General features: G+C 44.0%; 1 protein-coding gene across 3 annotated transcripts in view; it reads right to left on the bottom strand.

The window, feature by feature from the left end:
- fgfr3 (fibroblast growth factor receptor 3) overlaps nt 1-13,625 on the bottom strand; it is a 77,062-nt gene that overhangs the window by 36,783 nt on the left and 26,654 nt on the right. For all 3 annotated transcript variants that reach the window (XM_030718662.1, XM_030718663.1, XM_030718664.1), the window contains exon 4: nt 3,580-3,852. In XM_030718662.1, coding sequence (XP_030574522.1) covers nt 3,580-3,852 — 273 coding nt within the window. The remainder of the gene's footprint in view (nt 1-3,579; nt 3,853-13,625) is intronic.

Here is a 13,625-nt window from a genome sequence, read left to right as displayed (position 1 = left end):
TCACTCCGCTGTTGTAATTATTTTCGGTGTGACCTCCAAGTTTTCTGGTTCAGCTCCACGGCTCTGGTTAATGGGAGCCAGCTGTTACCTCGACAACTCAAACTGCTCCTGGAACTAGCAGCTTTTGTTTCTGTTATTGAACACCTCGGCCCACAACTCTTTGCTATTGTTTTGCAGCTTAGCAGCAAGACAGCAGTTTCAATCAACTGACAGATTAGACGAGTGTCATCACTGTATCAAGAAACCAGCTATTGAACATGCTATAGTGGTTGTCAAAATAACTGACATAATAGGACACTGTGGAAACTAGAAATAAGAGAAAAGCAGGCCCACAGATTTTAGTGCAGTGATAAAGGCAAGGTTTCAAGCTCAATAGATAGAAGAATAACTTTAGCTTCAGCAGATATTTAACATGGTGCAACCATAGACTGGACATAAAGGTTGGACGTAGCACCCTAAGCAATTTGCCGTGAAATCAGACATCACAACGAAGGGCTGAATCTGAAATTTGGGATATAATTCTGGGATATTGATCTGGTCAGTAAATAGCAGAGGGGGTTGTTAATCAGTTTCATCTGCTTTGGTGTTAATGAAATTAACAACAGGTGCACTAGAGGGGGAACAATGAGACAACCCCACAAACAGGAATGGTTTTACAGGTGGAGGCGACGGACATTTTTCCCTCCTCATCATTTCTGACTGTTTTTTCAGTTTAGTTTTGCATTTGGTTAGGGTCAGTGTACCTCCAGGATGGCACATCAATACATGCCATTGCCAGAAGGTTTGCTGTGTCTCCCAGCACAGTCTCAAGAGCATGAAGGAGATTCCAGGAGACAGGCAAGTTACTTTAGGAGAGCTGGACAAGGCTGTAGAAGGTCCTTAATCCATCAGCAGGTCTGGTATCTGCTCCTTTGTGCAAGGAGAAAAGAATGAGCAGTGCCAGAGCTACAAAATGACCTCCAGAAGCCACTGGTGTGAATATCTCTGACCAAACAATCAGAAACAGACTTCATGAGGTGGGCCCTGTGCTCACTGTGGAGCTTGATTGGTATTTGTCATAGAATACCAAAATTGGCAGGTCCACCACTGGTGCCCTGCACTTTTCACAGATGAGAGCAGGTTCGCCCTGAGCACATGTGACAGATGTGAGAGGGTCTGGAGAAGCCGTGGAGAACGTTATGCTGCCTGTAACATCGTTCAGCATGACTGGTTTGGTGGTGGGTCAGTGATGGAGGCATATCCATGGAGGGACACACAGAGCTCTACAGGCTCAGCAACAACACCCTGACTGCCATTAGGTTACAGGATGAAATCCTTGGACCCACTAACAGACTCTATTGGGTTCCTCCTGTTGCACGACAGTGCCTGGCCTCATGCGGTGAGAGTATGCAGGCAGTTCCTGGCGGATGAAGGAGTTGATACCACTGACTGGCCCCCACACTTGCCTGACCTGAATCCAATAGAGAATACCTCTGAGACGTTATGTTTCAGTCCATTCAACACCACCAGGTTGCACCTCAGACTGTCCAGGAGCTCAGTGATGCCCTGATCCAGATCTGGGAGGAGATTCCTCCAGGACACAATCTGTCAACTCATAAGGATCACGCCCCGATGTTGTCAGGCATGCATACAAGCACGTGGGGGCCACACAAACTAGATGATGCTGTAATAAATTTTTGGCAAAATGGACTAGCCTGCCACGTAATTTTTTCACTTTGATTTTCAGAATGTCTTTGAATTCAGCTCTCTGTAAGACCATAAATTCATCAATGAAATGTTTAGTTAGATCATAAATCAAGCGAGCAGTCTTTTTCTTTTAGACCTCAATACAATAATATGACTTGTAATTGCAACTGAAGGAGTCCCTGCTGGCTATGAGGCAGAAGTCAGGTTTATGTCACTTCTGTATGTTCATCCTTTACCGTCTCCAGGTGCATTTGTTTCTGACTTGGTGCTTTGTGAATGCTACACTAAACTGCTAAAACTGCTCTACACCCAGGTATGTACAACATATTTCCCTGTTTTTTGTCAATAACCAATTCACTCACTCCTTTTCCTCCCCCTCGTTGTTTCTAACATGTGTACCATGTGTATACAATAAGATTTGGGCACTTTTCGCTGCCTGGAAGCTGTCCAAGTGCTAAATCTGATACCACTTTTAAATATCTGACACCTTGCTCAAATATTTGAGGAAAAACACAATAGTCCATGTGTGTCTTAGATAAAATGGAGGCTCTGTGTTTAAAGTAGAGGGCGGAGAACCGGTGGTACAAGGGGGAAAAAACAGGATATTGCAACGCATACTGTAAGAAGTCTGGCTTCTTGAGTAATTTAAGCATACACTGAGAGCTCAGACATTAGTCTGAAATGAATCGGTATTCTGTGTGGTTTTAACACCTGAGATTTGTTAAGTGGAGGTGTAACCAACTTCAGTTATCGCACTTTATTTATGAACTTCTTTAAAGGAAAAAAAAAAAAAGATTTTAAAGGAGAACACACCTTTCTTTCTTTCAGATCAGTGATGTAGGCAGTGTGTTTGCATGTGTCCTGGTGTGCAGTTTGGAGCTGATACCAAGATCCGGGAGGAGAACCTGTCCGCCTCTGATCAGTCCTCAAAATGGCTATTTTCTTCCTGGCTTTCAGCCAAACACATGCATCCATCTGTGTGTGTGTGTGTGTGTGTGTGTGTGTGTGAGTGACGGAGGAGGTGGGGTGAGTGAGCTGAGAGCGAACTCTCTCATTTCTTGCCACCCCATCTGTTTTCAATGATGAAATGTTTGGAGCTAATTGCTTTCTAATTAGTTGTCAATAACGGGCTCAGCTGGTGTCCATGAGTTTTACGGGTAAATGCTGCTCGACTTTTAAGCTACTGCTCTCTCATGTCTGACACCCCACCCCACCCCACCCCCCCACACACACACACATTCCTATTAGAGTTTAGTTTGCATTGCACACTTGTTTAAAAATGTTCCTCATCCCCTCACAGGATAATGATTTTCACCTTTGACTGTGCATCAGGAGGGGGAATCTGTGTGAAGCTTGGCTGGGTGTTAGCCGGTGAAAGCCTGTGCCGGTATGCTGGATGTGTGTGTGTGTGTGTGTGTGTGTGTGTGTGTGTGTGTGTAGCTTGGCAGGCAGACAATATGGAGCTGAAACTGAGCAGGACTTGCAAATAATAGAACTTTCCTCCTCAGCTAAGTTTTCAGTGCTTTTCTATAATCAGCTGTCATGTAGAAACAATGTTACTGTAACTGTGTGAGTATGTTTATTGACAGAAAATACTTTGAGGCTCGGTATGTCTGTCAGACAGGCAGAAAAACCGAGACAGGTCGGATTTCAGAGAGCTCTGCGGGGTGCAGCCAAGTGCCTGTTTATACTGGAGCTCTGCTAGCAACTCAAGTATCTTTAAAATATTGTGGGACTTATTTAAAGGACAGCTACAACAAAAAATAGGATTTACATTAATATGTCTGACTTCCACATTGGCTATCTAGCTGGCACTACTTAAATACTAAAGGTTTTCAGATAATCTAGCAGCAGCTCATTAGCCCTTCTTCCCATGAAAAGCTTTGCTCTCACCTGTCACCCTGATGGTGTAGTTGCTGAGCAGCGTGTTGCTTCGGGTGAGCCGGCATGAGTAGACCCCAGAGTCTTCGTATGACACGTTGATGATGCGCAGAATCCTCTGGCCCAGCCGTATCCGGTTGCTAGGCACAAGTCCGGTGCCGTCTTTGAACCACACAACGGGCTCTAAATGGTCTTCCTGGTCTTCCTGGTCACAAGACATATCCAGAGTGTCCCCGATGCCCAGAACATAGTCCTCCAGGAAGGCTGTCTCGCTGGACACAGGGTCTGCAAACAAAAAGAAGGAAACACTGGTTTAAATACAAGGAAGTTTAGTTTTCAACATGCTGCAGGATGCTTCCAACTTGATGTATATTATTAAGTCTATGGTCTGTATTTGGCCTCATATCTCTTTAGGCTGTGACTTAAATGGCATAGGTATTAAGTAGCAGAATTTGAATAAATGCCATTAATGACACCTTCCTTTTTTCCGTAGTGTAATTAAAAAGCAAACTCAGTCATGGAATTTTCTCAATGTAAGACCCTTCCACCCCCCCACCCACTCCATCAAAAACAAAGAGGCAGTGATCCAGAGTTAACCGCTGACCCGCTGGCAAGCTATCAGCTAATCTGCCTGTGGAAGTCAGAAAAGTGGAACTTTTTTTTTCTTCCCATTTTCAAGACGACAGATCTATGTGGAAATGATGCCCCCCCCAACCCCGTCAAACACCAGCTCATTTACTCCAGGAGCCCCATGTGCCAGCCTGGTAGGAGCTAAGGAAACATCAACATGTTTACCGGCCTCACTAAGGATGCCAGTCTCCACTGAGGATGGCAGAGAGATCGAGGGACACGCCTGGGTAAATAAACACAGGCTCCCCTTGTGTCTCCTATAGTCGCTTCATCAGAGGTGTCTTCTTATTCAGAACCGAATTACACATCATCGCCATCACAGAGAGACGAGAAACATCACCTTATGCACATCCTGGTGGCTCTACTAATTTTTAGGTCAACATACAAAAAAACACACTTAAAAAGCACTTAGGACACTTACAGGGACACTGATGCACCCTTGCTTTCACATACACAAGAATGGAGCCACTGTGAAAGTCTGCGAACGAGCAACACACACTTGTTTGCTCGCTCGAATGCACACCCACCCACCCATGGGAAACAGTGAATGAGGTGTGTTAAGAGCGTGATTTATGATGGCAAACACACCCACTGTTGACCCGCTGAAAGGGCAACGATGTTACTCAGGCTCGCTGACAAGCAGCGATTGTGAACGCAACCCTTTCAAAGACAGCCGAAAACTGAGATTAGCAAATTGGAATTGAGAGGCAAGGTTGAAATCAGGAGTGGCCCAGCCAAGACAAGACAATCTTCACGGGGAATACAAAATAGGGGTTTTAAATTATAGATGAGTCCTTTCCGCGTGAGGCAGGCTGCTGGAGCAGACGGATGCGCTCGCACACACAGAGAAGTGTGCCGCTTATGCGGGAGAATAAGCAGGTAATGCTGCTAGAGTCTTTGAAACGTGTCTTTACACTGCCGTATCACAAATGTACTCAAATCAGGAACCAATTAATCCATTATTTCTAAATCAGAAAATCACTTTATAGAGCTCATCTTACCTTGATCCAAACCTGAACGTAACCAGCAACTTTAGCCATGATAGACGATTTGTGAATCATTTTCTCTGTCTTATTACATCCGTCCAGCCATTAAAAATACTGGAGATATTAAGCCAATAATGTGCTCAACACTGCCGTGCAATTCTTTGCGCAGCCTCTGGCTTTGACAGCCATATTTACAATGCTTTTTGTTAAAACAGAAAGGGCCATTCAGGAGAAGAAAAACACTGAGGCAACAGTGCAGAACGCATAAATTCAAGCCCAGCATGAATGGCTTACTATGGAACAAGAGCAGAATACAGGCCACAGAATATCTTCATGTCTTAAACATGGGAAATTTGGGTTTATGACATAGATATAATAATCTCCTGAGACTCATAGCTCACTTTGGTTTATGAAACCCAAGCACTTAAGCACAACCTCATATGGCAGCTCTGAAAGAGCAGCAGCAACATTAAGGTCCAAGTAGAAGTGGTTCTTTGTATGTGCTATAGAGTTGGTTTTGAACCATTTTTATCACTTACATCCAATAATATGTAATCATTCAAAGCGTTTCCCAATATACAGCCTCAGCAGCCGGGGATCGGTGCGCCGGGACCTCTGCCCTTAGCCTCACACACACACACACACACACACACTGCAAATCGACTGATTTAATTAGGATTTGTTAATTGCGAGGCGAGGCGAGGCACTTGTGTGATCCAGATCTAAAACGATGCTTTTGCTTTGATCCCGGGAAAAAGGATAGGATGAACATTTGTACACCACTCGGATGTTTACACCACTAGAGGCTAAACAAATGCAATTTATAGAAAGAACAAAACGAAGCAAAAAATATACTGCTGGAGAAAAAAAAGGAAGAAAGAAAGAAAAATACTAGATTTTTCAGATGTTGCACAAAAGAGCAAAGAACCCTTTCCTTGGTCACCATCAATGACCAAATATCTGTTTCTTCTTCAGATCCTGCACTTTGAAATGTAGATTAGAAGCTGCTTTGAATAAAAAGTGGATTTGGTTTGAAAGGCCTCACATCGTGTGCTGCTGCGCAACCTCTCAGGACAGCTCTACCAGCCAGTGAACTTTGGTGGAGACTGAGGTCGCCATGCTGTACCTTTAAAGTTAACCTTCTGCCACGTGAGGCGACATGTTTGATCACACTGACAAGAGACAGCTCTTTGAGCAACATGAAATGAGGTTCATGGAGGTGAGTCACACAGAAATATGCAGAGAGGAATTCCTTAATTAGCAGCTGATCACCTAAAGAAAAAAAAATCCAGCTGCTGTGTGTCCAGCTGTGGAGCAGCTTCTGGGTGGTTACTTATGGAAGTGAATGAATGTAAAGGAGGGTGTTGCTCAAGCAGCTTTTGCCTGCATATGAGTAATGATAAAAAATGAATCAAAGGTAGTTTGACTGCAGAATGAAATCAAGCTCAGCCACAGTGTCTCATGTGGTTCCCCGCAGCTGAAAGGCTGAGGCCTAATCATCCAAAATGAGTTCTTGGAAGCTTCATTTCTGATCACAGGAAGTTTTCCAGAAACCCTAATAGGAGCCGAGGAGCTACAGCACTACTGAGGCTAAAGAATAATTAGCTACTTTCAAAAATCATAATGTAGTGAGACATGAATTGGCATGTTATAAACAATAAAAACACCTCAGATATTAAACACGAGTTCTGACCAAAAAGCAGAGAAAATATGAAGATACTAAAGTATTTTGGTATGACAGTAATGTCACCACAGGAAATCCTGCACGGGCTCTGAATGCATATTTATTGTTTGTCTGCTGTTATATACTTTTAATACTGCAGATCACTGTAAATGAGGGCCAGCAATTTTTCACGCTGTCAAATTTTTTTAAATTGCTTTTATTTACACTGGATGGTGAACCTGCATGATAGAAACATGCACCATGAATAAATCAGAGCTGAGGCGATTCATACAGAGAGATAAAGACGACTCTGGCCTCATGATGGTATTTAGTTCGAGATTAACATCTAGATGTTCCTGCTGGGTTTTTTTTGTCCGGTGTAGCATGTGCGAGCTATTTCCTGCCCTGTGTGTGTGTGTGTGTGTGTGTGTGTGTGTGGAACCTGCGGCCAGCTGGAAGCAATGTGTGATATGTGCTTTTTGAGTGTGTGTTAATGTGGATGTGGGGTTCAGATATGCGTGTTATTATAATGTGCTGGGTGTGCATGCATTTGTGCAGTACAGGCTGGACAGTCACTCCATAAATCAAGAGACCCCTGCCCTCCTGGCCCTCCTAACCCTCTCGGCTCAATATCATAACAAATAGCCCTTCAGAATAATATAAAGTCTGTCTTTGAGATGGGACCGTGTGCTGTCCGTTAACGCGCCGCTCAGACTCCATCTTTTCTGTGCGTCTGAAGAGGTTTATTTATCCTCTACAAACTTTTTCAGGGGCCAGCAGGCAGGCTGCAGCCCCTGGGATGAAAAGGCCTCTTTATGTGGGAAACCCTTCCACGCCTGCCTCTCTTCCACTCTCGCACATACACCGAAGGACTGAGTGAAGGATCCTGAGGAACAGGATGGAGTGTAGACCAGATCGAGGAGCTGTCTCCATAGCTGCCTTCCCTCAGTAAACTCACTTTAATTGAGTTTATTCAAACTCTCAGTGTTACGGCAGTTTTAGTGCTTCTCAACACAGCTATGATTTGATATGTTATATATTTTTTACCCAATTCTATTTAAAGGTTAAAAATTTCCCTTACTGGACCGAAATGGGTGCATGCACTTGTGTACTTCCACCAGAGTGTTACTGCATGTTTATTTTTTTAGAGGAAATTCTCAAGTTGTCAATGGATCGCAAACTTTGGTAGAAAGTTTTGCTCTGGGACAAAGAACAAGCTCCTGCACTTAAGAACCCCCCCAAAAGTAAACAAATATACCACAATATATCCAATCACTGCCCATCTCACTATTACAATGTGTGTTTTGATAGAGATCCAGATTTGTAAATAAATACAGACTAATTTCATATGAGCATTCGGCTTGTGTAAGGCACGCTCCTTACTGCTTTCCCAGCCCAGTGCGTGCGTGTGCCTGGTGTTTGTGCTTTTCTTTTTTTCTTTAAAAGCAAATCTGCAGGCACAAAATTTGCCAGTGTGGTCGTCTCCCTATTTTCAGCTTTGTTTATGCGACTAAATCAGATTTTTCCTTCAAAATCACCGTCTAAGCTTTCGACACCGATGTCTGAGTGAGGGGAAAAGAGGAAAATCGAGTGGGACAACGCTAGACCGAATCTGGCAAGAATCCTTCGATGCTCTTTTATATTGTGATTTGTATTTGGGTAGGATGTTTCCTGATATGGATCCTCCTTCATAATTCAGAGTGAAGAGAGCATTTTCTGGGTTTCACATCAGTAAACACGTTAAGTTGTTGCATCACTGATGCGATACGTTGATGAATCCATTTTCTGCTCTGAAGGAGGCAAATACATTGAGTTTTTCTTCTTTTTTTTTCCTGAGCTGAAAGACTAATCCTTAGAAAGTTTTGCTGGTTAAGTATCCTTCCTAACTCCCCACTGATGGTACAGGTTGATTTATGATGCCTTCTCTTCTTGTTCAGTCAGGCTGTTTTACACAACGCAGCATCCGAACAGGTTCAAAGAGGCTGGCAAGAGGGATCATAAACAGTGAACGATAACAGGACTCTCTTTCTTTGGGGGGCTTAACAGGTACTTTTATTGGGTCTGGTACAAACGCAGGAGCACATACTTTTTCAGACCATATCTGCGTCTAAACTGCTTTTGAAAGTGATGGATTCCAGATGGGCCGGGGAGACGTTCATCTTTATCAAGATCCCTTTTTTCCTTCTCCTCACTACAGCTAATAATACAACAAGACCATGTTTCCAACATGTGCATAGCATGCTGATCCTAAACTAGGGGCAAACAATATGGCCACAAATGGCCTTTTTATTGCAGGTAATTAGCTGTTTGCTTCTGGAAGCGAAAAACACAGGACTTCTTTTTAAGCAGAAGGAGCAAATACTTTGCACATTTTGGTGATCACTCATAGCCAGTTGGTTTGCACACCCCGCCTGTGCGTGTGTGCAAAGCTAGGAGTCATAACAGCGTGTGGATGTGTGCAGTAACAACAACACTCACTTTGTTGTGTATACTGTGTAGCAGCATTACTACGTCCACATGGGGCAACAAACAGCTTTTAGTTTTTTTAATATTGAGGCTGAGCAACTTTTGCTGAATCTAAAGCTGTTTTCACACATGTGAACGTGAGACAGTGTTGGGAGAATCAGATCAGAGCACTACAAAGTTATAGCCTCACCTGAAACGAGCTGAAAACTTTTCCTAATCCAGACGAAGGGGAAAAGTTCAAAAACAACCTCAGACGTCAGTCTGTAAACGGTGATGAAATGTGTTTAACCTGGAAGTTTGGAAACCTGTCTCACTTCTTTTTAGCTATAAATCATCATATTCATCACTCTTTCCCCCTCACTCCCAAACGGTTGGGGCAGATGGCTGCCCCTCCCTGAGCCTGGAGGGTTCTTCCTGTTAAAAGGGAGTTTTTCCTTCCCACTGTCGCCAAGTGCTGCTCATAGGGGGGTCATCTGATTCTGATTCTCAGGGTTTTCTCTGTATTATTCTGTTTAGGTCTTTTTTTTTTAAACAAAGAACTATTTATCAGGAAAATAATCTGCATCATTTTCAAAAGAAACCATAAGCAATTACAAAAAAATAAGATACAAGTTATAAAAACACAAAATTACCCACTGAAGAAATTTCCTGAGGAGCTAGAGGCACGCAGACAGACAGCTTGGTTCGGACCATGATGTCCTCCACAGCAGCCTGTCTGCTCACTGCGTCCCGCCAACAGATTCTTTTACTTCTGCTTCCTATGCTGTAAAGCCAGAGCGGCTGCCAACCGTTTGGCAAACTCAACACCCCGTCAGACAAGCCAGCATCACATGACCTTCAAACAGGATCTGTGGAGCCCCCCCCCAACCCCCAACGAACAGCAACAACAACCATCACCTCCCCTCTCCATAAAGAGCACCTTTCTCTTCCTCCATTTCACAGCTATGCCAATTGTAAATCCTGCTCATCTTGGAAACGCTCCCTCTTCTTTTTCTCCTCACTTTGCTTTTTTTTTTTTTTTTTTGCTCTCTTTTCTGAAATGCGCTGCAAAAACCGCTAATCTCTCTTTAATATGGTTTGGCCGGATGTAAATACCTCCGGACAATGCCCTTAATCTGAGCCAGCCTGACAACCTCACACCGTTGCGGAGAAGCCTGCCAGGAGGAGACGGAGAGAAAAGAGGGATGGCTCGGTGGAGATCAAGGAGGAAAGGGAAAAAAAGAAGAGAGAGGAGGGAGGGTTTCCCCAGCTTGTTGCCTCAATTCTTCACTGAGCTGAGCCGCGCTTTCTCAAAAGAGCCCCTAAAATCAAGTTAAAGATAGACATTGCCTCTAAACATCCCGCCCCGGCCTGTGCCAGCCTGGCCCTCCCTCCCTCCTCCACCTCCCCTCCTCCCTCCTCAGTGCCTGGCCCTCTACTCGGCTGCGCTAACGAGCATCGGAAGCTACTGTACATACAGAGTATCTTGGCAGCGCCCAATCGTCTTTGCTCCTTTCACACCCTCATCATCACCCCCCCACCTCGCCTCCATCCCTTCAGCCTCAGAATGGGACCTGGGTTTGGTCCATGGTAATTGTCATTCCAAAGACGAACTGGCCTAGTTTCAATTCAGCAGACAAGTGTAAGAAGCTCGGCTCACAACAGCCAGGATGCCTGCAAAGTGTGTGCGGGGCTACTAAACAACATAATCACACTTCCCTAAACAACACAGAGGAATCAATCTGATTACAACGCAGCTTTCGGAGCTCTGAATTTTTACGTCACAGCTTCTTATTCGAGTTCTCCTAACAGAGTGAGTAGAAGTAATCTGCAGCTATACAGCATATTAATTTAGTGCCAAATTCATCGCTCGATTCGCAACAACATGTTAAGATAAATACAAAAAGAACAAAGTAGAAAGTCACAAAATACTCCTACTAGTCAATTTGCAGCATTTTCCGCCATAGCCAAATATAAACAGTGTACTAACAGAATATGTTTATAGCACAGGCGACCTGAAATGATCAGACAGAACAGAGAGCTGATGGAAACCATCTCCGGACACACTGACACAGCACGGGGAGATGCCTGATTGAAACATTAAACTTTGACCTCAGCTGACCCTGACCAGGACCCTAGCCTGACCTCTCGGTATGGCAAGTGTGCTTCTGATACTCTCCAGCAGTGATGGACTTCCTCCAAAAATAATGCGCTGCTCTGGTGGGACAGCGATAGCGGTGAGTATGTGTGGGTGAGCTAAAAAGGAAAGTGTGCCTTTACACTGCTCATAGTCCACAACTCAAACACTCAGACACACACATAGAAAGCAAGTCTAAAGCCTGGATTATTCTGTGTCTAGTCAGTTTGCCTCAGCAACGCTGCAGACCTAGATGGCAGCATTGAGCATTCATCTGGTACAGAAGCCTACAGTAATCACATTTACTCTCTCTCACACCGACACTGTGTCACAGGATTTAACAAAGAACCCTCACCTGGGGTTTGTTCATTAGTCTATCCAGCATTATCAAGCTGGGTCTGTTTATATGCCTTTAACAGGTTTTCTTAATTTCAAATAAGCACCACTAGAACCAGAAACATGTTGCACGAGCTAAATGTCACCTAAGTAAACTCTAGGGTATTGTGTCCCTGTCCTTTGCATTCTTTGGAGGAATTTAATAATCCATCCAAAAATAGAAAGAAAAAAAAGCCAGAGGAATTTGGTCCATTTTTACTAACTCATGTCACTGGGTGGTGGTGGTGGGGGATGCATGTGTCCTTGTGTTGGAATCAGCAGGACGTGGAAGCGTTTACTGCTCTGTTTATGATGCTGTTTATTAGTGCGGTGGGACTGCGTGGGTCTGTCTCTCTCTCTCAGCCTGGTCCTAACCTAACCACTCTGAAACCTGCTGCTGGTCGCAGCTACCACGTGGTTTCGATCACCTGGAGCCCCCACAAAATGTTCCTGTGCTGTTTTGGGCCCCCAACCTGACTTCTTCCTATTCTCATCTTGCTCTCTCAGTAATAATTTTTTCTCCTTAACTTGACAAGGAAAAATGAGGAATATGTCACAGAGGAGGTATTGAGATTATAGCTCCCTGCGGGTCATTGTCTGAACATGGTGAAAGCCTTGAATGAAGTACTGTTAAAGTATGTTAGCTTATGAGAGCAGGGCAGGAGCAGGAAAGCCCTTTAATCCCATCATCCCTGCCTCCTGCTTCCCTCCAGGACCTGCCTCCACTCTCAGCACAGTCTGACCATAGAGAGGAGCCTCTGTTTGGGGCTAAGAACAACTGGAGCACAGTTGTCCCAAGACATCTATACCAGACATCTATACTGTTCCATTGTTAACACCATACAAAAGGCCTTCAGAGCCAACAGTAATAAAAAACAAAAAACAAAAAAAAAAACACTGGAATTCATTTTAAATCACCAAAAAAAAAAAAGCAAATGTTTGTTTCCCTTAATATGTCAAAGTAAATAGTCTGAGACAGTCAATATTGCTAACTACTTAGCATTGTCCTACAGTTGCCCAGACAGCCTGATGTACATATGGTAACCAAATCAGCCTGTATGTGGTCCCCTACACTACTGCTTTGGCATTCACTAGTTTCCTAAGGGGCACAATGCAATAGCGCAGTGCTTCACACATGAAAATGTTCAGTTACATTCTTATTCAACCAGCACCAACTTGCCATCGAGCAAAGAATTCACACTTGACAGAAATTTCTGCAGTTAAACGGCTCGACGGCTGATAGTTACAGGCTGCAGCTGAGCACGGGAACAAGAACACAGGTTTTATCTGGGAGTCAAATGAGGGAATGCCTAAACATAAAATCTTCTGATGATCACAGATTGTTGCAGCCTCTTTAAACATGCATTTTAAAGCATTGTTATATGAGCTGACCCTGATGGCGTACAGTACACGAGCGCCGTTTCCTGGTATTTAGCTTTTAGCTCTGTATTGCCTCTTTATCAGTTGTAGCTGTGCTCTCCTTTATGGAGGACTGACTTTATAGCTTATGTCAGTTAGAGGTCAGCGAATCAGCAGGGTGTCAAAAAAGTAAAGTTCGGGTTGAATTCTATCAGTGTTGTTGAAGTTACTCCTTGTCAGCGAAGAAAGTCGATAAAGGTCACTGATGACATCACAGCTCCTAACGAGGGCTGATGCCCAAACGCAGCGGGCGTACTCAAAAAAACCAAAGCTCAACAAATAACACAAATGAAGTGAGGCTATTACAGAGTTAAAATATTATTTCCTGATTTGACTGTGATGGCAGCCAGCAAATAAACCACTGTATGCTGCACGGGCGACGAGGAGAAAGATGCGGCTTGAG

This window comes from Archocentrus centrarchus, chromosome 22, assembly GCF_007364275.1.
Source record: "Archocentrus centrarchus isolate MPI-CPG fArcCen1 chromosome 22, fArcCen1, whole genome shotgun sequence".
Lineage (NCBI taxonomy): Eukaryota > Metazoa > Chordata > Actinopteri > Cichliformes > Cichlidae > Archocentrus > Archocentrus centrarchus.
This window is presented reverse-complemented; position numbering and strand designations above follow the sequence as displayed.